Here is a 22,532-nt window from a genome sequence, read left to right on the forward strand (position 1 = left end):
GGCCTGCTTCTCCTGCCCTCCCTGTAGCAGCAAACACCTCACCTCTCACCCTTGTTCTTGGCCCTTCTTGCAGGTAGCAAGGTGGGAGCAGAGAACTCGGAAGCTGAGCAGAGCCTTTGGGTCCCCCCACCTAGCCTGCTATTCCCTGGGCAGCTGCATCCTGCTTTTGAACATCCTCCGCTCCCACTGGTAAGCCCTGGGCCACCATGAAGGCTGTTGTCTGTGTGAAAGTCATGGTCAGGAGAGGGAGGGCCAGTGGGTTCACCAGTGTTTGGGAGTTCTGTGTCAGAATGTTCCTAGAGGCCTCAGGCTATTGTCCCAGATCTCTTTTGGCAGAGACATTCATGTGATCTTAGATGTGACATTTCATTGTCCAATGATGGGGCCAGCTTGATCAGAGGGGACAGAACCTGTTGAAATTTCCCTTTGCCTATATCCCCAGAATTCCTTCTACAGTACACCCAGCCAGGCCACAGACACTGGGTTCCTTAGGGACAAGGAACCATGCTTAGACATCATTAGGAAGCCTGGACAGGAGACATATTACCTTCTGGCCATCAAATGGCCAGAGCAGTTGGTGTAGGTGATGAGGGCGGGAAGCAGGGCTCCTGAGTGGGCCTAGCTGAGCCGAGCACTGTACTGTGGAGTCTCAGGCTGTACAGGAGGACAGTGGCATCTCATTTTCAGATGTGGCTACTTGTGAACCCTGGGTCCACTTGTCATCCCATGGATTTCACCACAGGCCTCGTGCATACACAGGCTGCAGGAAGCCTGCGCACTGCTGGAGGAGATAAAGAAGGGAGCTTGGGGAGTCTTCATTCCTGTCTTGCCGTTGCACTTTAGAAGTCGAGAGTACTGAGAAGATACCCTGTGTGGACTGGTTGCTGAGGCGAGTCCCTCAGATAGGGTGTGCACACCTGGCCCATCCACTCCACTTATCCTGGCTTGGCTCTGTGGGTGCAGGATGTATCGTGAGGTGGCCATCTAGTTATCTGATGTCTGGTGTATGGGAAGCCAGGCAGGGATAGGAGTGGTGGGCCCAGATCTCTCATACTCCAATTCTGTAAGCATTTGGCTCATGCTTCCCCATGACAGGACACCCTGAGTGAAGATTTTTGTAGCTTTTTTCCCATTCCTTTAGACTAGGAGTATGGGGTGGGGCAAGGGTCCTACTCAGCTTCTCTGCCTGCCAGAACCTCCTCTATGCCTCCTGGCCCTGAAGGTTTAGGCTGCTCAACCTCTCCAGGCTGGACAAGTATACAAAGGTTGTCATCCTTAGAGGGGGCAGACTGTGACTCACATCCTGGGTTGTCTGGCACATGAAGACTCTTTTGTAGGGAGGCCTTATCCATCCCCACGATGGGGTAAAAGTGTGGGTGAGGCTGCTGCTCTGATTTTCTCCATTCTGCTGAATTCTCCAGCATGGTGAAGTCGGCCTGGTCTGGGAATGCTGTCTCTGTGAGCTTGGCCAATCATCTCTTACACTCCTAGCTCCTTTAAAAATGGACGCCACAGCCCAGGCAGTGATGGTGCATGCCTTTAATCCCAGCACTTGGGAGGCAGAGGCAGGGGCAGGGGCAGAGGCAGAGGCAGAGGCAGGATTTCTGAGTTCCAGGCCAGCCTGGTCCACAGAGTGAGCTCCAGGACAGCCAGGGCAATACAGAGAAACCCTGTCGAGTTGCCTTGGTCATGGTGTCTGTTCACAGCAGTAAAGCCCTTTGCCACTAGGTCCCTGGCAAAAAGGCATCTTCAAAAAGGCATCTTCAAGCTCCTCAGACAACCTAGAGAGCCCATGTACATCCTAACTTGAATACTGCCAAGTTAGAGGCTATTCTCTGCCCAGATGTTTCAACCTGGAAACCTCGGAGGGTCACTTAAGCTCTTACTCCACCCAGCTCTGCCCATCCCCAGTGCAGGAGCCCTGCTGAATACACCCTGTCTCCCCGTCAGCTGTGAGAAGCCCTTCCTTGGGACACTTCTCACTTAGCCCTCATTCAGTCCTTTTGTGGCATTTATACTTAAATGTCCTTGTTAGGATGAGGTGTCCTGTCAGACCAAAATCAACCCAGTCTGTGACACACCAGCGTCAAGCCTGGCTGGTCGCTGCTTCTTTGCTCTCTAAAATCTCCCATCTGTAGACAGGTTGTGTAATTGCTCTGGGATCTGCTTGGCTTCATAAACCTCAAACTCTGGTTTGGTTTGGTTTGGTTTGTTGGTTTTGGCCAGGGTCTCACTCTGTAGCCCAGGCCATCTAGAACTTACGTTATAAACCAGGCTGGCCCTAAGTTTGTAGCCACCCTACCTCCTGAGTTCTGGGGTTAGAGGCCCTAGCAACATGTCAGGCTTCCTTGCCCCTGAGGACTCATCAGGCTTCAGGTGGAGTCTGTTTTCATTCCCATAATGCAGGACTCCTAGGGGAGAGGCTACTGGGGTCAGAGATACAGACCTGCTACTACCCTGCAGAGCTGGAGCCCAGCAGAATCTTTCCCCAGCCGGCCTCATTCACCAGTGGCTCAACAAGGCCCTTTCTGCTCCTTCCTCTGTGGCTACAGACCCTGAGGAACACCTGAGCAGCAGCTGGAAAGCTGGGGGAGAAGGGGCCCTGGAGAAGTGGGGCGGATACTGGTTAGAAATGCAGAGTGGGTAGACCCAGGGACTTCTGGGATCTACTTCCTGTGGCTGGGTCATGGGAGCAGCCTTGGAATGTCCCTATCCTTAGTATCCTAGCCAAACAGCAACCAAGGATTTAATGTGGCCCACTGGGTAAGGATAGGTCCGGCAAGCACTAGGTCTCTACCCATTTTCAAGGGTTTAGTTCAGTGACTTTAAACAGTTCTGTGATGTTTTATAAAGGTTACTACCACCCATCTCCAGAACCCTTTTTATTTTACAAAGCTGAAACTACACCTTTTAAGCACTGCCCCTCACTCCCACCCCTCCCGTGGGCTGGCTCTGGTTCCCCACTCTGCTTCTCTCTCACTTCTCCTGGAGCTTTGGTAGGAGTCAGGGTCTGTGACCAGTTTATTGTACTCAGCACAATGGCCTCATGCTGGGGCGCATGTCAGAACTTTCTCCTTCCAGAGACTCCAGAATGTCCTGCCCGTCCGTCCATCCATCCATCCATCCATCCATCAGTGACACTTATAGCTTCTGTGAGAAGTGCAGCTGTGGTCATGGTGTGCCAGTGTCTGAGTATCTTCCTAGTTTCTTCAAGAGTGTTCCTAGGAGTGAATTTTGGCCCCACCGGGTCATTGTTCATGTTTTAGGAACCTGTCATTGTTCTCTACAGTGGCTGCTCTACACTGTGTCACACCAGCAGCTCGGGAGTGAGTGGTCCAGTATCTCTACACTCCTGCCAACACTGGGCTCCCTGTCTTTTTGACAGTGCTATCCTAATAGAAGGAAGGGTAGCATTTTGCTTTGGCTGATATCGGAAGGTGTCCCAAGCATCCCTGGCTGAAGAGCTTTCTCTGGATTCTAGTTTGAATCAAAGCCAGCCAGGGGAAAGAAAGTCCCTGGTCAGCTTTAGCTCTGTCCCCTCATGCTGGTGACCCTCAGCAGGTTACCTCTGCGAGCTTCAACTTCCTTCTCTGAAATGGGTCAGCAGCCACTTCCAGGAGGTTGTCAGTGGGAAAGCAGGAGCCAGGGTGGGCGCATTGGCACGGATGCCTGCATATGAGGGGACTTAGTGGGGCCAGGAGGGTGGTGCCATGAAAGGCTAGGTCACCATGGGGAGAGGGATCAGTGGGTGGCACAGTGAACAGAGCATGATGGTCCCTGCCTGTGGTGCCAGCTCACTGAGAGGCTGAGACAAGACTAATGAATGAACCCAGGAGGTCAAAGCCATCTTGAGTCACATAGAAAAATACCTTCCAACTGGTACACGGACCCACAGCAAGAGCAGGTGAGGGTGCTTCTGTGCCTGGACTAGATACCTTCTCAAGCACTAGATTCCAGCAGAGGGTTGGAAAGACCCTGTCCCTTGGTCCACTAGCTATATCCATTCTAATCTAGTTCCTACCTAATATCTCACTGTAGCCCACATATAGGTATGTGTTCTGTGTAGATATTCAAGTACCCACACACTAAGATCTAGTATTCAATTTGGTGACAGTCGGTGGTTCCCAGCTGTGTGCAGCCCTCCTGTTGTCTGGTTCTCTAACACCTTCTCCATCCTAGATGGTAACCCTATGCCTGCGAGGTGGTACCACCTCCCACCATCCTCTGCAATGCCACCTACCCAGTCTCCTGGGGTCAGCCTAGTGCCTGTGTCTGTTTGTGTTCCTGGAGACTCAGCACAGGCTTCATACTGCTAGTCAAATGCTGCATTGTCAGGCCATGTGCCAATCCTTGTTCTGGAGGCTTCCTCTGACTTTGTCCTTGTCACCTGAGGTGATATGACCCCAGATGGTATGTGTCCTACTGAGTCACCATGGTGGGAGAACACATGTGTGCTCGAGTCAGTCTGTCTTGCTGTGATGCCAGGGCTCCACAGTAGTTGGCGAGTCCCTAGGACTCACTGTGCATCAGCTGGCCCACGCTAGCTGGTGGTCTGGAAAGAGAGCAGGCAGGATAAGCTAACTTGGTATTTGGAGGTTAAGGCAAAGTCTAGATTCAAGGAAGTGATTAGGAAAGCGCTCCTTGCTCTTGCAATGCTCTGGCTGTGCCTTGAGTGAGGGGGGAGCCTTGATGGCTTGAGAGGCATCCATTGAAACCCCTCCCCCAGCACCTCCACCCCCCCACGCCCCCCAACCTGCAGCCTGCCTCAGCCACTCATGGGCCACAGGTTAAAGAAAGGCCCTTGGGCACAGTGTGGATGACTAGGGTCACCGGAACCTTGTCTCCCTGCTGTCTCTTAGTGGAGATCCCTGATCGTGGCTGGAGAATCAGAGAGAAAATCTGAGTCGTGTTTTCTTGATCCCAGAGAGGAAGGAGGGAGGACAGCTGGAATGGTTCCCAGGTAGAACTGTATCTGTCCTCTCAGCTGAGACCCCAGCACAGCTGGAGTTTTGAGTGACAGTGGTGTACATCTCCTTTCACGTGACAAGACTGAGGACCTGCTTGCTCTTGGGACAGAAGCAGTATCAGCCAGTGACCTGACTCCTATCCACGCTGCTGCCTCACCTCCTGGGGCGTATGAGACACTGGGATGCTGCTGGGCTTAGGGAAGTTGTGCAAAGGTGCTTTGGTTAGTGCAACGTGGTAGCCATGAATCCAGCCGTTGCTATGGGGATAATGCGGTTGAACTGATGACTTACTGTGCTCTGTGTGAGGAAAATAAGACCACCAGATGCCTGCTTTCCTGATCTTCCTTGACTGGGTTGGACTGAGAGAGCCTGATTGGGTGGGGGGAGAGTTCAGGCCACCCTATGTGTTGCTGACTTCAAATGTAGCCCACTGGTGAAGCCTTAGGAGCACCGGGGCAGAACAACCTCTCTGGAGCTGTGCACACTCAAGCGGCCATGGTCTGGTGTGAGGAGCAGAGTAAAAGGCAGCCTCCAGTCTCACTGCTGGCCGAAAGTTCAATCCAATTTAAAACGTAGAACTCAAGGGGTTGGAGAGATTGCTCAGTGGCTAAGAGCACTTGTTATTCTTCTAGATTACTCAGATTCAATTTCCCAGCCCCCACATAGTGATTTGTGACCATCTGTAACTCCAGGTCCAGGGGATATGACTTCTGGCTTCCACAGGCGCCAGGCACACAAGTGGTGCAAAGACACAGGTGCAGGCGAAACACTCATACACATAAAATTTAAATAAGAAAACAGAACCCAAAGCCCTGGAATGAATCTCCATCCCTGACACCCCAGTGCAGAGTAGCTCTGAGGGAAAATTGCCTGTTACCCCACTCTGCTATGGAATGTGGCCACAGCGAGACTTGCTCCCTGTTAATTCTCCCTGTGGATGGAGTGTGCTTTCATGGTATGAAAGCACGTAACCAGCCACTTAATCAGGCATCAATTCTAGTGAGCCTAGTGTCACGTGGTGTGTAGGCCACTAAGCTAGAATGAGACACACACCCCACTGTCTACTACCTACACACACACACACACACACACACACACAATCTTGGCAGGCTGGAGCAAAAGACCCACAACAAGTGGTATACTTTGCCTTTCTGCCCTACTCCTAGCCCAGCCACTTGAGAAAAGTCTGCCAGTGATACAAACAGAGCCAGAGGTAGACCATCCTTAGGCACAGGGGCAGGATTGAATCTTTGAAATGTCTGCCATGGGTTCCAGAAGTCACTGGCAGGAAGGTCGTTTCCAGCTGTGTCTCCTTCCAGAGAGACCCTTGGTCTGCTGGCCCTCTGCTCCACTTAGTGTGTACATATCACAGTTGTGCAGCCCCTCCCAAATACCTCTTCTACCGCACTTTTTCTGAGCCTTAAGGTGCTTAGCTCTAGCCATTCCTCATTCTGTAACATCCCCACCATGTAAGTTCTTCGCTCTGCTCTCAGCTGAAGCTTCTAATAGCTGGAAGCTCTTGTGTGGCCACTGATGATGTCCCTGAGAACTCAAGACAAGTGGCCAGTAAGAGACCCACAGGCTCTCTGTCCTCTATTCAGGTAGATGGAGCTCAGAGGCTACAAGGCAGTTGGAGCCACCCAACTTGTTGAAGAACCAATGCACTTCTCTGTCCCATGGGCCCTTATGCAATGTAGCCAAGAAGCAGGTATCTGTAGGTAGCCTGCATGGCCTTTGACCTCCCTTCTCTCGCATCTACCTCCTGGCCTGTGCCCAGAGCCAACATCAGTTTCCAAGAGCTGAACATCAGATTGGTAAAATTCCAAGGAGACCCAATTTAGTGTGGTTCAGGAATAGAATTACAGCACCCACCTTCTCCAGTGATGAACGCGTTCTGCTAGAAAAGAAAAAGCTCCTGGGTGAAGGTGAATAGCTGCATGGGTAGATGGATAAGTGGGTACTGGGTCTCTAGTGACTAGGTTAATGGATGCAAGGAGAAGGGTGGGTGGATATGTTTATGGGTATGTGCATGGATTGAAGAAGGGACGAATGGATAGAGACAGGTAAGTGGGTGGATAGGTGGGTGAATAGATGGATGGACAGACAGGCGGGTGGGTAGATGGGTGAGTGGATAGATACATGGATGGATGGATAGGTGGGTGGATCAGTGGGCTGGGGAGCCTGGGAGAGAAGTGTATATAGTTGCATTGTGTGAGTAGCGAATTCCCACGTCTCCTCTAAGCACTGGGATTGTGGACAGAACGGAATTGTGCTTGGTCATGAGCGCTGGCCTTGCACATCCTCCTCTTTGTGCCCCTGGCACATTCAGTGCTTTGCCTTGTCACTGGCCACTCCCTCCTGGCAAGGCTCAGATCCATTACCAGCCTGCGACCCCGAACTTCCACCCTCTCCTGTGCTGGGAGCCAGAGAACCTGCCCCTCCTTGCCCAGTGACACTGCCATTGTTCAGTCCCTGCTCTGACTCAGAGCCTGCCAGTACTTGGCCACAAAGCCTAGTTGAAGCAAGGATCTAAGTTTCCCAGGTGAGGCTCGGCCTGTGCGGAAGCCAGGGCAAGCAAATCAGAAGTGTGGGGCACAGCCAGCATCAGGCCTGGGTCTGCACGGAGAGTGGTGCTCATCACCACACATGACGTATGCCAAGCTCAGATCTAAGTGTTGGGCCTGCTGCCTGCCCTGCCCTGCCCTGTCCTGCCCAAGCCAGGTGCTAGCCTTGCTGTGCACTGTGCACTGCACATGTACCTGCTCTACTCATTCACGGTGCAAGTTGACAAGACCTGTATGTGATGGCCATGGAATGGACCCTGCTAACATGCATGAAGCCACAAATGGCTTCCATGAGTGACCTATTTCTAAAATTTAGGACAATTTAAATATTTGTCAGAATTTGTGACTTCTTGTTGAGAAGATTAAAATCTCTCGTCAGCCTGGGCCTTTGGTCTTGCCCCGTCCTCAAGACACTGAAGATTAGACAGTTCCTGCAGGATCCCTACCTGCAGTGCCTCTGTGGCTATTGAGGATATGATCCTGGGACTGACAACTCTGAGAAATGTACTTACCATACATGCTGTGACATGCTGTCTCTCCATGTCCCCTGCTCCACAGCTTCACACAGGCCATGATGAGCCAGCCCAAGATGGAGGGCCTGGACAACCACACCACCTACTTCCTGGGCCTTGCATTCCTAGGTTGGGGATTCGTGTTTGTGCTGTCCAGCTTCTATGCACTGGGGTTCACTGGGACCTTTCTAGGTAAGACCCTGGGGTATGGGATGACCTTGGGCAGGTACACTGGGGTTCAGGGAGGAGCAGAGTCCAGTGGCTGCCATCTGCTATCTCTGATGTGCCTTGAGAAGCACATAGCATGGTTAGGACTCTCAGTTTTGCTAGCTCAGGAGACTCCAGGGCATCAAGCTGCTTCCTTCAAGACAAGAATAGACCCTAGTCCTGGTTGATGGGCCCCAGAGTGCCCTCCTGACTTAGCTCCCCTTAAGCAGGCCCTCAGCCCTTGTCTGCATGAAAGGGCAGGTATACAGGGTTAAGAGTGCAGATGGAACTGGGGTGAAGGGCAGACAGGGATAAGACCCTCCACCTCATTACCACTCTTGGGTTTGCTTAGCACACTTGGCTGCCAGGTGGTAGGATCTCGGCTGTGGTATCCACAAAGCTAGCACGGGTCTAGGGTGAGATGAAAGGTAGAGGGATGTGGCCTCTTCTCCATCATCCACTCTCTAGGGCTCTGGGGCTTTTGGCATGGCAACCCAAAGTGGTCTAGTCTGGCCAGAAACCTTCTCACTTCGTGACCACAGTGACTTCCATCATCTTGAAAGCAGAGAGGGCAAACTCAAGACAGACTCAGCAAAGGGGGTTAAGGGTAAGAGGCCTTTAGAACACAGATGCATGGAAGTTGGCAGCCCCAGCTCTGGAGGTGCCTGTTCCAGCTCCCAGGATGTCCTTGGAGCTAGCACAGCTATAAGAGAGCTAGCTCTGCACAGGGGACACCACATTTGGCCCTTCCTTGATTCTTGTTATGCAAAGACCAGGTCAGTCTCTGGGCCTTAACCTCAATCAGGGCCTCTTGGTCTTCAAAGCCCTGCTGTCTCATAGCCTCCCAGGACATACTCATTGGCCCGGCCTCTGCCTGGGCCAGGCTGCCCAGCTGCAGACTTGGAACTCTGAAGTGTGCTTAGGAGGGACAATGCCACGAGGAACCAAGGAGCACATGAGCCAGGCATCTCAGTGCTGTTGGCTCGGTTCTTACTTCTCAGGCAAGAGCTGCTGGGAGCCATCCTGGGAGAGAGTGAGGCCATCCTGGTGACAGGGATTGCAGAGCGCAAGCTGGAGGAGCCATAGGTCAGATGCGGGGCACAGGCAGCGGTGCCGGAGAGGTGTGGCCAAGGGCAGACTGGGGCCCCCACCATGGTGTCAGGGCCAGATGGGGAGATGAGCAGAGGAGTGTCTGAGGGGTGCAGGCAGCGCTGCCGCTGACGTGGCATTTGGTAGAAATGGCCTAGAAAGCAGAGGGTCCCGCAAGCTTTGGAAGTAGAGCAGAATGGTCCCTCTCCTGTGACTCAGCCCGAAGCAGGTTTCTGTGCCACCCACCGTCAGGCTCCAGTGCCCCGCTTCCTGCTTCCCCTCAGTGGTCCCCGGGCCGCCTCTTGGACTCTTGTCCCTTTTGTCCCTGACAATGACAGTACTAATTTCTACAAGGCCCCTCCTGCCGGGGCTCCTCTTGTTGGGATGGCTGCCCTACTTTCTGCTCAGGATGAAGCAGCATTGTCTCTCTGGCCCACTGGGGTCGGGTGGGGGTGGGGACAAAGGAGAGGCTGCTGGGCAAGGCTGCCCTGGCCCAGTGGAGACACTCACCAGGTAGAGACCTGGACCAGATGCTTTGTTCTGTGAGAGTGGCCTGGTTATGCATGAAGTAGGTAGATGGATGACTGGCCATCTAATGGTCTTATGTCAGCTGCCCTGGGCTGACCTCCAGAGTGGCAGGAAGCACGCGGTGGGCAGGCTAGAGTCACAGTTAACTTGTCCTGGTTTGTCACTATGATAAACACCATGACCAAAAGCAACCCAGGCAGGAAGGATATACTTGGCTTTTAAACATCACAGTCCATCACTGATGGAAGCTGAGGCTGGGAATTAAGGCAGGAACACTGTTTACTGCCTTGCTTTTAGTGGCTACTAAAAGCCACTAAAATGCTTTTAGATGCTGCTCAGCTACCTTTCCTACAAAACCCAGGACCACCACCTGCCCAGGGAGGGCACCGCTCACAGCGAGCTGGGTCTTGGCTCTTCCACATAAATCATTAACCATGAAAAGGCCTCACAGACATGCCCACAAGCCAATCTCATGGAGACATTTTCTTAGTTAAGGCTCCCTCCTCCCAAGTGACTCTAGTTTGCATCAAGCTAACAAAACAAATGCTGACACCCCCCCGGAGCATCTGGACAATCCTAGGGAATGAATGAGGCCTGGAGGCAGTGGGGATAAGAAGGGTGGGTGGGAGGAGGGGTGGAGCCAGGCTGATGGGGAGGACAGACACAGGTGGGAAGGGGCTCTGAAGGAGGTAGGGAGGCCCCAGGAGAGAGTTCTGCACAGAGCAGGGGAAGGCTTCTAAAGAGAGGGCCAGGTAGACACAGAGGCATCTCCTGGGGAGAGGAGGGAAGAGACAGTGTGCTGGGGGTTCAGAAGAGTAGAGAACCAAACTGAGGACATCTCAGTGCCTGGCTCATGGTGGAGCTCCAGGGAAGTCTCCGGTCCTGGATGCTGTGGGTTCCAATCCCACAATCAACTGGGAGCCTCCTGGGGCACCTCACCTGCAGATCTTTCAGGGCTCACTAGGGATTTCCTTCAGTAACAGTGTGGCCAAGGACACAGGAGGCTAAGTGACCTCACATCCTACCCCATCTCATCCACAGGTGACTACTTTGGGATCCTCAAGGAATCCAGAGTGACCACATTTCCCTTCAGCGTGCTGGATAACCCCATGTACTGGGGCAGTACAGCCAACTACCTGGGCTGGGCACTCATGTGAGTACTTGTCGCCCTCAGGACCCCTAGTTGAGCCCTCTTCCCACAGCCTCCTGACCTCACACACACTTAGCTCCTCTGCCGTGCTACATGCATTTGCTTCTTTGATGGGCATAGGCCTGAATCCATCCCCAGTCTGTTCTTCCAAACCCAACTGGTGGTGTCCCCTCCTCGAAACTCCTTCCTGCCTCCTCCGGGTTTCCCATGCCCCAAGTCAATGATCAGTGGCCTGCCTGTCAGTTTCTTCTCTTATGGCAGAGCCATATACATGTCCCTTTGTATCACCAGTTGTGCCTGGTGCCCAGGAGTCAAGGTCATTCCAAGCTTGGAGTGGCCAGGTCAGGGCTCCCAGGGACATGTGACACCTACCAGCTGCCTCCAAACAATATTGATGCACAGAGGCCCAGCCGACTGGGAATGGGGCCTTCATCTGAGGCCTAATTAGAAATGCATCATTACGTGGCAGGAGACACTGACTCAGCAAGCCTCCCTCAGCCTGCCTGTCTCCTGCTTCTCATGTCCCACTCCTGGATAGGAGTCCCTGCTCTCTCTAGTTCTCTGTCTCCCCCGTCTTAAAACAAGGAGTGGGGTACTCTGAGCTTCTTGATCTAGGCTCAGTGTGATCATCTGCCAGTAGGGCTGTCTTGTATATCCTGGGTTGTTAGGATGTCAAGCTGGACCAAGGTGACAATAAGTGGCCTGGTTTCCATGGAGATGAGCGAGTGTAGGGAACCAGCTGACAGGACTGTTCATGCCCACATCACCACCTCCCAGCGGGTCTTTGAACCTGCATTGACCATGGCCCAGAGCTGGTAGATGAGGCTCATAGCACCTAACCCCTGCTGGACAGCTAGCTGCCCAGAGCAGTTGGGAGCACTCTCACCCACCCCAGTGCCTTGGATCAAGGCCGGGGAAGTTCTTTCAGGGCCTCCAACAGCCTTTTGCTGGGGCCACACACGAGTGGCTGTTGTAGGCAGTTGAAGAGCTGCTTCATTTAGGAATCATGACAGAAAGTACAGGCCAGTGAGTCCATCCTTTCCCGGGAGCAGTGGGGAACCTGGGGTTGAAGCCTGTACCCACCTCAGGCCGTAGAGTACATCGGGGCGAGATGCTGCTCTTGGTACTTAAGTTCCTGGGTCCCAAGGCATAGCCCTCCAGCTCTGCTGACTTTCTGTTTGGTAGTGACCTGTGGGGTCATGCTCACAGCCACTGTGGTGTCAAGGGCTCTCCCCCAGGAACGAGGTCTCATTAACCAGCCATCTTCCAGGGTCTTTCCCGACCCACAGACCCCCATGTGGCCAGAACCACAGCTGAACTGTGTGTGGGGACAAAGTGCTTGTTTAGCCAGGAGGGATGGGAGGACATCATGGCCACAGTCCCTCTGAGACCAGGACACAGACATCGAGAGCTGTTCCAAGTTCAAAGTTGAAAGGAAGAGCAAGAACCAAGTACTTAGAGCTCTGGGAAAGGCACAAGTTGAGACCTGAAAGACTTGGGGGAAAAGTTCCACATAAGGCCTGGGGCAATGGCAGAGGTGGTGGCAAGACCATAAGGATGGATGAGCCTTGTGATCTGTGCTGTGTAGTGGAGAGGCCCTGCGTCCCTGCCCCTCCCAGACAGACGCATGGACGCACTGGCCAATGTGAGGTCCAGGTGGGCATTATGGAGTGAGCAGGGCAGAGGGGCCTATTGGAGCCACACATTCTTTTTTTGTTTCATTTCGTTTTGTTTTGTTTTGTTGTTGTTTTGTTTTTCGAGACAGGGTTTCTCTGTATAGCCCTGGCTGTCCTGAAATTCACTTTGTAGACCAGGCTAACCTTGAGCTCAGAAATCCGCCTGCCTCTGCCTCCCAAGTGCTGGGATTAAAGGCGTGCACCACCACGCCCAGCTTGTTAGGGGTTTTTTTGTTTTTTGTTTTTTTGTTTTTTTGATGGAGCCACACATTCTTGTGCCCTTTGCCCTTTGGAGGCTAGATGTGAAATGGGGTCATCCAAGGCGAGCAGTTCCTGTGGTTACCTGAGGCCTGTTTCTGTCCCTTCTGGGTCATTCCTTTCTTGCTGAAGTGGATGCAGCAATCCAGGCCCTGCAGGAGCCAGAGGAGCCAGGGGTAACCATAGAAATGGCCTGGGGGCCAGCTCAGCAGCAGCTATTTCTGGAAGCCTGAGGCAGACATGCTTGGGCTCCTCCCCGCTGTCACTAACAGGCTGTCTGTATTCATCAGCAGAGTGAGGTCAGAGACTGGTCACCTGCAGAGAGCCATGACAGAAATGCTCTGTACATTTTACAAGGACTCGTGTCTCTGGGCTCGGATGGATGCTGGAAGTAGGATGCTAGGATACTCAGGGCCTGGGTAGTGGAGTGCAGTCCAGGTGGCTGGACTGTAAGGGTGGGTGGGTATTGTGTCCTATGCCCCTGCTCTCCCAGACAGACAACCGAGGCCAGTCCAAACAGTGGCTACCGCCTGCACCTGTATATGAGCCAGAGCTCAGGTGGCAAAAATCTGCCCAAGAGGCCGTGTGCTCATGGCAGCCCTGGGTTGGCTTTTTTATAAGAGACTTATTTCCTAAGAACACTGTCTGGTGGGCAGTGGAAATGTTCCCTGTCCCCGAGCCTCGGCCTCAGCAGACAAAAAAGCATGGACTGTCCCACAAGTTGCCTTCCTCTCCTCCTGTCTCCCTGTGACTCTCTAGAAAACCAGACCTAGGAAGGGGCACCCCCAGGCTTAGCTCACCCACCAGTGGAGTCCCAGCATCAGCAAGGACCACACACTGTGTTGGCAGGAGTGGCTAAGTCAACTGATGGTATGTCTGTCTGCAGGCATGCCAGTCCCACAGGCCTGCTGTTGACGGTGCTGGTGGCAATTGTCTACGTGGTTGCTCTCCTATATGAAGAGTGAGTAGATGTTGCGGGGGGTGGGGTGGGGGGAGATGGGAGATGGATATGATGGGTGAGTTAGACCAAGCTGCTCACTCAGAACTGCCTCACCAGGCTTGAGAAGCTGGTAATGGGCAGGGTATACCTGCCACCTGAGACCTAGGCAGGCACGGAGGTGGCCCCAGTCCCTCCAGCCCCTCCCCGCTGCTCTTTGAAGTCTCTAGGCAAGCTCCAGGGGACAGTGGGAATGTGGGTCCTATCCTCGCTGGTGGAGCAGGTTCTGGTGCTGGGGTACAGGAGTCCCCTGGAACAACCTACTGGAACATTCCCCCGCCCACAGGCCCTTCACTGCTGAGATCTACCGACAGAAAGCTACCAGGTTGCACAAAAGGAGCTGACAGGGCCATGAAGGATCTTTGGAAAGCTGAACTGGCCTCCGGGCTGCCCCAAGCAACAACCCTTCCCAGGGAGAGCAGCACTGGCCACTGTACCTGTGCCTTAGAAACCAGTCAAGGGGGCCTCAGGCATTATGCTGCTGTGTGACTGCTGAGACCCCCCCATCCCCACCATGTCCCGACACACTAATAAAGGCATTGTGACCTCAGCACCTCTCTGGTCCCCTTCCCATCCTGGTCCTAGGATGGGGTTAGGCGTGGGCTCTAAGCTGTGGAAGGGCTGGACAGGGCAGGGGACTGCATCCCTTGAGGGCTTCTGGGCCCTTTCTTTCCAGTGCAGCCCCTAGTGCTGTCTAGGATTCACAAAGAAAGAACTTAGCAAAAGGCCTCAGCAATAGAGCTTACTGCCACCACAGCCCTTCCTAGGCAGCGGATACCCTGGTCACCTGCTGTCCATGCCCTTGATGCCCAGAACCCAGTTCAACATCTACCAACCTGAGAGCAAAGGTGTTGCCATAGGCAATTAGTGTTACTTACATCACCCCGGGGACAGCAGCCTGTCCTCACTACCCAGCTGTAGCCCTCTTGGGTCACAATCAGGTTAGCTGTCTGTCTGTCCTGCACGTCTCAGGCTTGATCATTCTCCTTTCCTATCATGGTGGTTCTCTATCCTCCTTCCTCTCTTGATCCCCCTACTTCTGTCTCCCTGCCCAGCCATTGGCTGCAAGCAATTTTATTTACCAGTCAAAGCCAACGAGGGGGGGAGAGGGGGGAGGGCAGGAACCCTCAGCGTCTTACATGTCGATTCTCATACAATTTTGGGAACCCAATTAACATAATATGCGCATTAGACCAAATCCACAACACAGAGGTCTATCAGATTAAATAGCACTGTCATTCCACCAAGATTGTCACCTAATGGCAAGATATAGCGGACACCCACTATGTTCATCTGAGGTGAGTAAAATCTGCTGGAGATGGGATGTGTGTAGCTGAGCTTTTGCTACGTTGTGGGTTCTTCTCACACCCTTCTCCATCTTTTTTCTTCTACCCTTTCAAGTACCTAACTCTAGAGGAGGGAAAAAATTGACAGACAGGAAAGGAAAGAGACCCCTGAATGAAGTCAGGGGCTGGAAAGGGGGCGATGTTATCCCTAGATGACTTCCTGCTGATTAGGGACATCAAGGTCTTTGGGGCAAGTTTTATCTTTGCCATTAGGATATATAATTTCTTCTTTGCACATGTCTAATGAACAGCAACCAACAACCCACCAAACCCACCTATTGGGGCTCTAGCATTTATACACCCCCTGAAAAGTCCCCCCAGAACTCCAAACATCACAGTCACAAAAACTAACTGCAGCTGGCAAAACCACACCCCTGCCAGAGCACGAGGCAAATCATAGTCACCTGCTGTGGACAGTCTGAAGCAGATTGTCCAACCCATATCACGCACCTGGGATTAAAACAAAAACACATTCTTATAATACTTCAATTAAAAAAGACCCCAAATTCCAGAATTCTCACTACAGGGGTGCATAGGCAGAGCACAAGTGACCAAGAAGGTGGCACTTTTGGCATCAGAGGGAGCCAAAGAACAGCCTTCCTCTGCTCTTTGTCACCGTGTGACCATTAGCAGCTAAGACCATCCTGACCTCCAGGACTCCGGGCTTCTAATGGGTGGCTTAGGGATACCTAAGCTTGTGGACTTTGTGGTGATTGTCCCAACTCACCAGAGACCCTCACCTCCTTAGTCTCAGCTGTGTTTCTTTGCCAGGGTGCCTCACTGACCCAGAAAACCTTGTGAGATTTGGGGATCCAGACGATCAGCCTGTGCCTGTTCCAGCCCTGGGCTATCCAGACCTGGGGCTCATGAGACAGCATCTAAGGCTGCCTTCCTCTCCTGACATCCTGTTGTCACCCAAGGCTCACATGGACTTTTACAAGTGCCCCGGGCTTGCCACCTAACTGCACAGGTCTCCTGCCTCACATTTCCAGGCCCTCTGAGGAGGCCTGGGCTTCCCCTCCCAGCCCCAGGACAGAGCATTGGCTGGAGACCCTGGTTGGGCAGACAAGAACCACACCTTTTATTAGTATGGCCTCAGAGCCTTGTTGTCCTGGGCCCTTGACAGAGTCTAGGCCCAGAGTCTGTCATCCTGAGCTCTGTCCCTCCCTCATACCCCTTCTGGTGGTGAAAAGTGCAAAGACCACTGAAGCAAGAAGTCTTTACCTGTTTCCTCACCGTAGAGAGTACCATGCACACCCTATCCAGAAGCTCAGGCAGGTGTCCTGGTAAGGCTGGGCTAGAGAAACATTGGTACCCTTGGCACCAAATGGGGCAGAGATGCCCCCTTTGCCACTGGTGTCCTCTTGTCCAGTCCCCTGAACCAAGAGAGGCTCAGCTCTATCACTGGCATCCCCGCATGTACCTGTTGGCTCAGTTGCCAGGCTGTGGGTATGGGTAGAGGGAAGAGGCAGCCCCAGCTCCCTGACTACTGGGTGGAGGCAGCAGTCAAGGCAGACATGGAGGTCATGTAATTTCAGAGGGGAGAAGAGGCTGCCGAGGGATCTGAGGAGAGAACTGAGACCACAGAGCATGGGTGTCCTCTTCATACACCCAGCAGGACTGGGCACATGTGTCTGAACCCAGTGTGTCCGTTGGAATCCAGCAGGAGACAGGGATGGGGTGGAGCCCGCCAGGAGTGGGCTGGTTGCCAGAGAGCTGGGGCTGCCTCCTGACTGCTGGCTGTGTTGTTTCAAACCCACATGAAGCCAGGACATACTGTTGGGGGCACATAGTAGGGCAGGCTGCTCACCCAATGGCCAAGAAGTAAAGGGTAAATGAGAAAGGGGTTGGGGCTCTACAACCACATTTCAAAGGCTCCCTTACAATAAATAATCTAAAGACCGCCCACCAGGCCCCACAGGAAGTGGAGCAGAGACAACCTGTGGGGTCCTCTTGCAGGCATGAGTAGGATTGGCCCCTGTGGGTAATGTGGTGGCACCCGATGCCCTTCTTTGTGACCCAACTTCAAAGAACCTTCTGAATCCTCTCTGCCTCTGGATGAGGCTGTGTGGCTGGCATTTCCGGCGTACAGACCCTTGGCTTCCGCTGGGCTCCCCTCAGCATTTGATCAGGTAGTAAGAGTTCTGTTCTGAGCCTGACACTGCTACAAACCTGTGTGGTAAGAAAACATCACAGTGGCTTCCAGAGTTTCTGGTGAAGGGCTGCATGTGCTGTCCTGTGTGGAGCAGTGTCCCGGGGGACAGATGTTAGTTGGGGTTATGTGGGGCGGCACTGCCCGTCTCCCAGACCCCTCAGGGTTCTTGCTGGCAGAGGCTGTGTGACTGTGCGCCTGGAGGATGGAGTCTTCCTGGACAGGGTGTTTGAGCTGGGTAAATGAACCTCGGAGGTGTCAGGAAACCACCGGTGTCTGCCAGTCACCTTGCATCTAGAAGGGACTGAGGCATGATGTCAGGCCCAGTCTTGACACTGGCTGTGGAAGGAGAGAGGGCCATGAATCTAAGCTGAGCCTTGGCCATCTGGATGTCTGTGGGTAGAGCTGGACCATAGCTTTGATTCTGCCATCCCTCCTCCTCCTCCTCCTCTTCTTGGTTTTGGTTTTTGTTTTTTTGTTTGTTTTTTTTTTTTTTTTTTTTTTGGTTTTTCAGAGACAGGGTTTCTCTGTGTAGCCCTGGCTGTCCTGGAACTCACTCTGTAGACCAGGCTGGCCTCGAACTCAGAAATCTGCCTGCCTCTGCCTCCCAAGTGCTAGGATTAAAGGCATGCACCACCACTGCCCGGCTCATCCCTCTCTTCTTATTTCTTGGATCTTCCTGGGACTGGCTGGAGACTCAGGGGAATGGTGACATTGGCTCTGCCCATCCTGAGTCAGAGCTCCAGCCTTCCACACAATGCCTTCTGGAGGCAGAGGAGAAGGGCCTCAGCCTGGGGTGCACAGCCATTGCTTGCCCCCTTAAGAGGCCTCTTCCTGCAGTGAACGCTCTATGCTTATTACTGAATGCAGCAGTCCTGTTTGGCTGAGGCACAGGTCCTTCTCCCAGATGAGGGCAGACACCCCAGGTGGAGAAGGGAGGGGAGCAGGGGCAAGGGCAGGAATCAGGAGGTGAAGGACTCACCCCAACTGGCCTGTCCTAGATCTAGCTGATGAGTCCCAGGTTCCTCGATTGATATGGATGTAGAAGCAGCCTGGGAGGGAAGGGGAGTGAATATGGATATCCTGCTAGATTGAACCAGGCCAGACAACCGCAGCAGCCTGTGTAGTGGGCTCTGTTGTGGGGGCACAGGCAGAGGGGAAGAAGGGAAGACTGGAAGCCAGGTGGCCAGCAGCGTGCTTCCCTGTGCTTCAGTTCTCCCATCTGTTAAATACAGAGTGCTGCTTCTCTGTCTCCAGGGAGAGCATTATCACTTAGCACAGGGACCACCAAATCAATACACCTACGTTGCGTGGGCTCCAGGCAGGATGCCCACTGCTGATCTAGAGACTGGGTTTCTGTTGAGATCCTGGGTCATAGTGCGAGCATCTGGATGCGTGGGAATGACCTTAGCCCTGCCTGTGGGACACCAAGACTGCCTGGATGGGCAAGGGGCATATGTCAGCCACTCGGTCTCTGGGCCTCTCCTAAATAAGACAAGGTCAGAGCAGAATAAACACAGCTTGCCTGTGTCGTCACTTACAAGCAGCAGACACGTCCTGTTTCTCCTCAAGCATCACTCAGTCCTGGTTACTGATCAACCTGCCACCGGCTTCCTCCCCTAGGCAGCCTCCCTGATACATACTTTTATTGTTCTGACCAGGCCCTGGTCTCGGGATGTGTTTGTACTTAATCTTTACAATCAAGGAACCAGTGTCATCTTTCAGAAAGGGAAACTGAGCTACAGAGAACGTTGTGTTTCCAGGCCTCCTCTGAGATCATCGGCCCCAGTCAGCCACCTCAGTGCAAAATGACGATGATTGGCCCACGAGAGGGAAAAGTCCCGAAAGCCATAGGAGGCTGTAGGGACTCTGGCCTGTTTTGATTTTTTTTTTTTTTTAAAGGAGCTTGTCTCGAAGTATGAAGTCAGGAACAGACTCTCCTCTACTGAGGTCCCCATCGATCAGATTATCTCTAGTTGGGAAAGTAGAGCACGGGAAGTAGAGCACGGGACAGTGCTCCCAGTCAGGCTCCCCAGCCAGCCTCCTGCCCCTCTCCAGAGTGGCCACAACCTTAGGCATCCCAGTTGCGTCCGTGGGGCTCCCTGCTTCCCTCTGGTGGCTGAAGCGCAAAGCGCGGACGGTAACGTAGGAAACCCACAAACACCGGACACTAAGCCCAGGAGAGCACCAAGGGCCCCGGGGACCTAAGGGGTTGGCGCTGGGGCAAATGTCCAGCAAACCTTTTGCTATCGACAGATATTTTTTTTTGGGGGGGGGGAACTAAGGCTCAAGAAAAGTGAGTGTCTGTGCACTGGTGTTGAGAGAATGGAGATCCCAGAGGTAAGTGAATCAATGGCACAGCCAGGACCTCTGCGGCCAAAAGTGGGAAGCGCCGGATCCCACTGGCGGTAGTTTGGATTTAGTTTTCCTTTCAGCGCACGTAGGTCTGGAGAGGAGCCTCAGGCTCCAAGGCGGAGGTCGCTGCGTCTAGGAGGAGCCGGGCGCGTCCGGGGGCGGGACGTGACGCACCTTAGCTGGGAGGTGCCTGGCCGGGCTTCGGCCAGCTGAATATAAGGGCGGTGTGGGGCGCGGAAAGCCTGAGCCCGCTGTCTGTACCCAAGAGCCCAGACCAGCTCCTGCAGTCCCGAAGCCAAGCTCTTCCGTCACTCCGGAGTCCTCTGCAGCCCTCTCTCTACCTTCTCTCGGCCACGCATCCGCCCCTGGGGCCCCTCTACCCAATGAAACTGGCCGCGATGATCAAGAAGATGTGCCCAAGCGACTCTGAACTGAGTATCCCGGCCAAGAACTGCTACAGGATGGTCATCCTCGGCTCATCCAAAGTGGGCAAGACGGCCATTGTGTCGCGCTTCCTCACGGGCCGTTTCGAGGATGCTTACACCCCTACCATCGAGGACTTCCACAGAAAGTTTTACTCGATCCGCGGCGAAGTATACCAGTTGGACATACTGGACACGTCCGGCAATCATCCGTTTCCCGCCATGCGGCGCCTCTCTATCCTCACAGGTGAGTGGGGAGTCGACGGGGACTGGGGGACCGGAGTCTTGCGGAGAGTGGATGGGGCTGGTGTGTTGTGCTTGGGGCCGCGCTGTCTGCAGCTCTGTGCCTGGCAGCTGTCCTCACCTTTCCCACTCGTTCCCTTATAGGAGACGTTTTCATTCTGGTGTTCAGCTTAGACAACCGCGACTCATTCGAAGAGGTGCAAAGGCTCAAACAGCAAATCCTAGACACCAAGTCCTGTCTCAAGAACAAAACCAAAGAGAATGTGGACGTGCCGCTGGTCATTTGCGGTAACAAAGGGGACCGGGACTTCTACCGGGAAGTAGAGCAGCGGGAGATTGAGCAGCTGGTGGGTGACGACCCTAAGCGTTGTGCCTACTTCGAGATCTCAGCCAAGAAGAACAGCAGCTTGGACCAGATGTTCCGTGCGCTCTTTGCCATGGCCAAGCTGCCTAGCGAGATGAGCCCCGACTTGCACCGCAAGGTATCTGTGCAGTACTGCGACGTACTGCACAAGAAGGCTCTGAGGAACAAGAAGCTTCTGCGTGCGGGCAGTGGAGGCGGGGGCGACCACGGCGATGCCTTTGGCATCTTGGCGCCCTTTGCTCGCAGACCCAGCGTGCACAGCGACCTCATGTACATTCGTGAAAAAACCAGTGTCGGCAGCCAGGCTAAGGACAAGGAGCGCTGTGTCATCAGTTAGGAGCCCCCCCCCCCCCAGGGTCAGCTACACAACCTGAGGACCTTTTTTGTTCAAAAGTCAAATCGGATTCCTGGACTAGCCTGCCCGGTCCGTGCCATAGGAGCGCCAACTGGCCTTCTCCCTCCCTCCGAGATCCAGCCCGGGGAGACCAAGCCAGTAAGGGACAGTCACCTGCTGTGAAAGGAAGGAGAACTAGCTAAGACAGGGGCTGTCACCTCCGGTTCTGGAATGCCAGGACCCAGCAGAGGGGTACTTGGCATTTTTCTCAAGAGGTTTGAGAGAAAGCGTGAAGTTCATCAGCCTGTGAGACTTAAAGTCACTGTCCTGCTGGCTTCAGGGCCAGGACTAGTAATAGGGCATTACCTTGTCTGTGATTGGTGTTGCCATGACCGCTGTCAGCCACCTCTGTCCTCAGCAAACTGGAAACTTTGGCTGGAGGTGGGGGGTTCAATCATAGCCAAGTGACTTGTTTACATGTGTGTGTGCAATTACCCAAAAGAAAAACAAAACACAAAACTTGCACTTTAATAGTTCCAGTGTCAATGTGACATGAACAAAATCTCTACATTTCTATTGTGTGAGGTCTTTATTATTATTTTTTATTTAAAATAAAATAATTTAAAAACGGAAAATGGTGCTTTGCTTTTAGGTTTCCTGCCTCAGTGCTAGTGGCCAAGAACTGGAGAGGGACCTGGCTTTCGGAAAATGGCCTCCCACTTCCAAGTGGGACCTGCTCTAGACCTCCTGGCTCTGTCTACTCTCTGCCTCACTTGGCCTATACCAGGGGGCCTTGTTTTGGAGAATATTCATACAGGCTACCTGTTAATCATGGCAGGTGACAGGAAGCTGTCACACTCCGACCTTGATTACCACAAATAAGGAGGCTGAGCTGGGGAGGTATGTCTGGGAAGATGCCCGCACTCTGTGTTTATCCCTTGCCCCAGGGTTGCCCCAGGACCTGGACAGGGAAAGTAGATCGCTTCTAGTGCAGCTCCCAGAAGTACTCAAGCAGGCGAGGCCCAGCTCTCTGCATTTTCCCATCCCCCTGTTGGCTAAGGGCTCATAGTTTGTGACCAGGATCTCCTTGCCACTCCTACTGTCAGCTCAGGGCTCAAGTGTCACCTTGAAGCCTCCAAATCTGCAGCTGAGAAATAGGGCCAGGGGTCAATATGGTCTCTAAGGAATCAACAGTGCTGCAGCTGCCGAGCCAAACACTTGCGGGTTTCCCAAGAGAGTTCTGACCTTCAAGGGATGCTTGAAAGTGTCTTGGGGGTGGGGGTGGGAGTGTGTCCTGTCAACCCTGTTTTGGGAAGGGCCACTTCCAAGGAACTGCACCTCCTCAAATCTCAGCAAGGCACTCACTTC

At 53.4% G+C, this 22,532-nt stretch overlaps 2 protein-coding genes across 2 annotated transcripts in view; both read left to right on the forward strand.

Annotated features, from left to right (window-relative positions):
- Positions 1 to 14,498, forward strand: part of Pemt (phosphatidylethanolamine N-methyltransferase) — a 71,568-nt gene extending 57,070 nt beyond the window's left edge. The window contains 6 exon segments of the mRNA XM_021177948.3: positions 74 to 189; positions 8,090 to 8,235; positions 10,909 to 11,020; positions 13,838 to 13,912; positions 14,235 to 14,272; positions 14,275 to 14,498. Of these exon segments, the coding sequence (XP_021033607.2) occupies positions 74 to 189; positions 8,090 to 8,235; positions 10,909 to 11,020; positions 13,838 to 13,912; positions 14,235 to 14,272; positions 14,275 to 14,303 (516 nt within the window). The 3' untranslated portion in view covers positions 14,304 to 14,498.
- Positions 14,499 to 17,963: 3,465 nt separating this feature from the next.
- On the forward strand, positions 17,964 to 21,798 carry Rasd1 (ras related dexamethasone induced 1). Its single transcript, XM_085829963.1, has 3 exons — positions 17,964 to 19,786; positions 20,068 to 20,470; positions 20,611 to 21,798. The coding sequence occupies exons 1-3, from the start codon at positions 19,772 to 19,774 to the stop codon at positions 21,165 to 21,167; spliced, it is 975 nt and encodes a 324-aa protein (XP_085686089.1). The 5' UTR covers positions 17,964 to 19,771; the 3' UTR covers positions 21,168 to 21,798.
- The last annotated feature ends 734 nt before the right edge of the window (positions 21,799 to 22,532 follow it).

The sequence above is a fragment of the Mus caroli genome, unplaced genomic scaffold (assembly GCF_978045245.1).
Source record: "Mus caroli unplaced genomic scaffold, Mus_caroli_1 scaffold_13, whole genome shotgun sequence".
Classification (NCBI taxonomy): domain Eukaryota; kingdom Metazoa; phylum Chordata; class Mammalia; order Rodentia; family Muridae; genus Mus; species Mus caroli.

Excerpts from the sequence above, each read along its gene's own strand:
- Rasd1 (XM_085829963.1), top strand. Across the intron at positions 20,471-20,610 it reads GCGCCTCTCTATCCTCACAG|GAGACGTTTTCATTCTGGTG; the intron begins GTGAGTGGGGAG and ends GTTCCCTTATAG.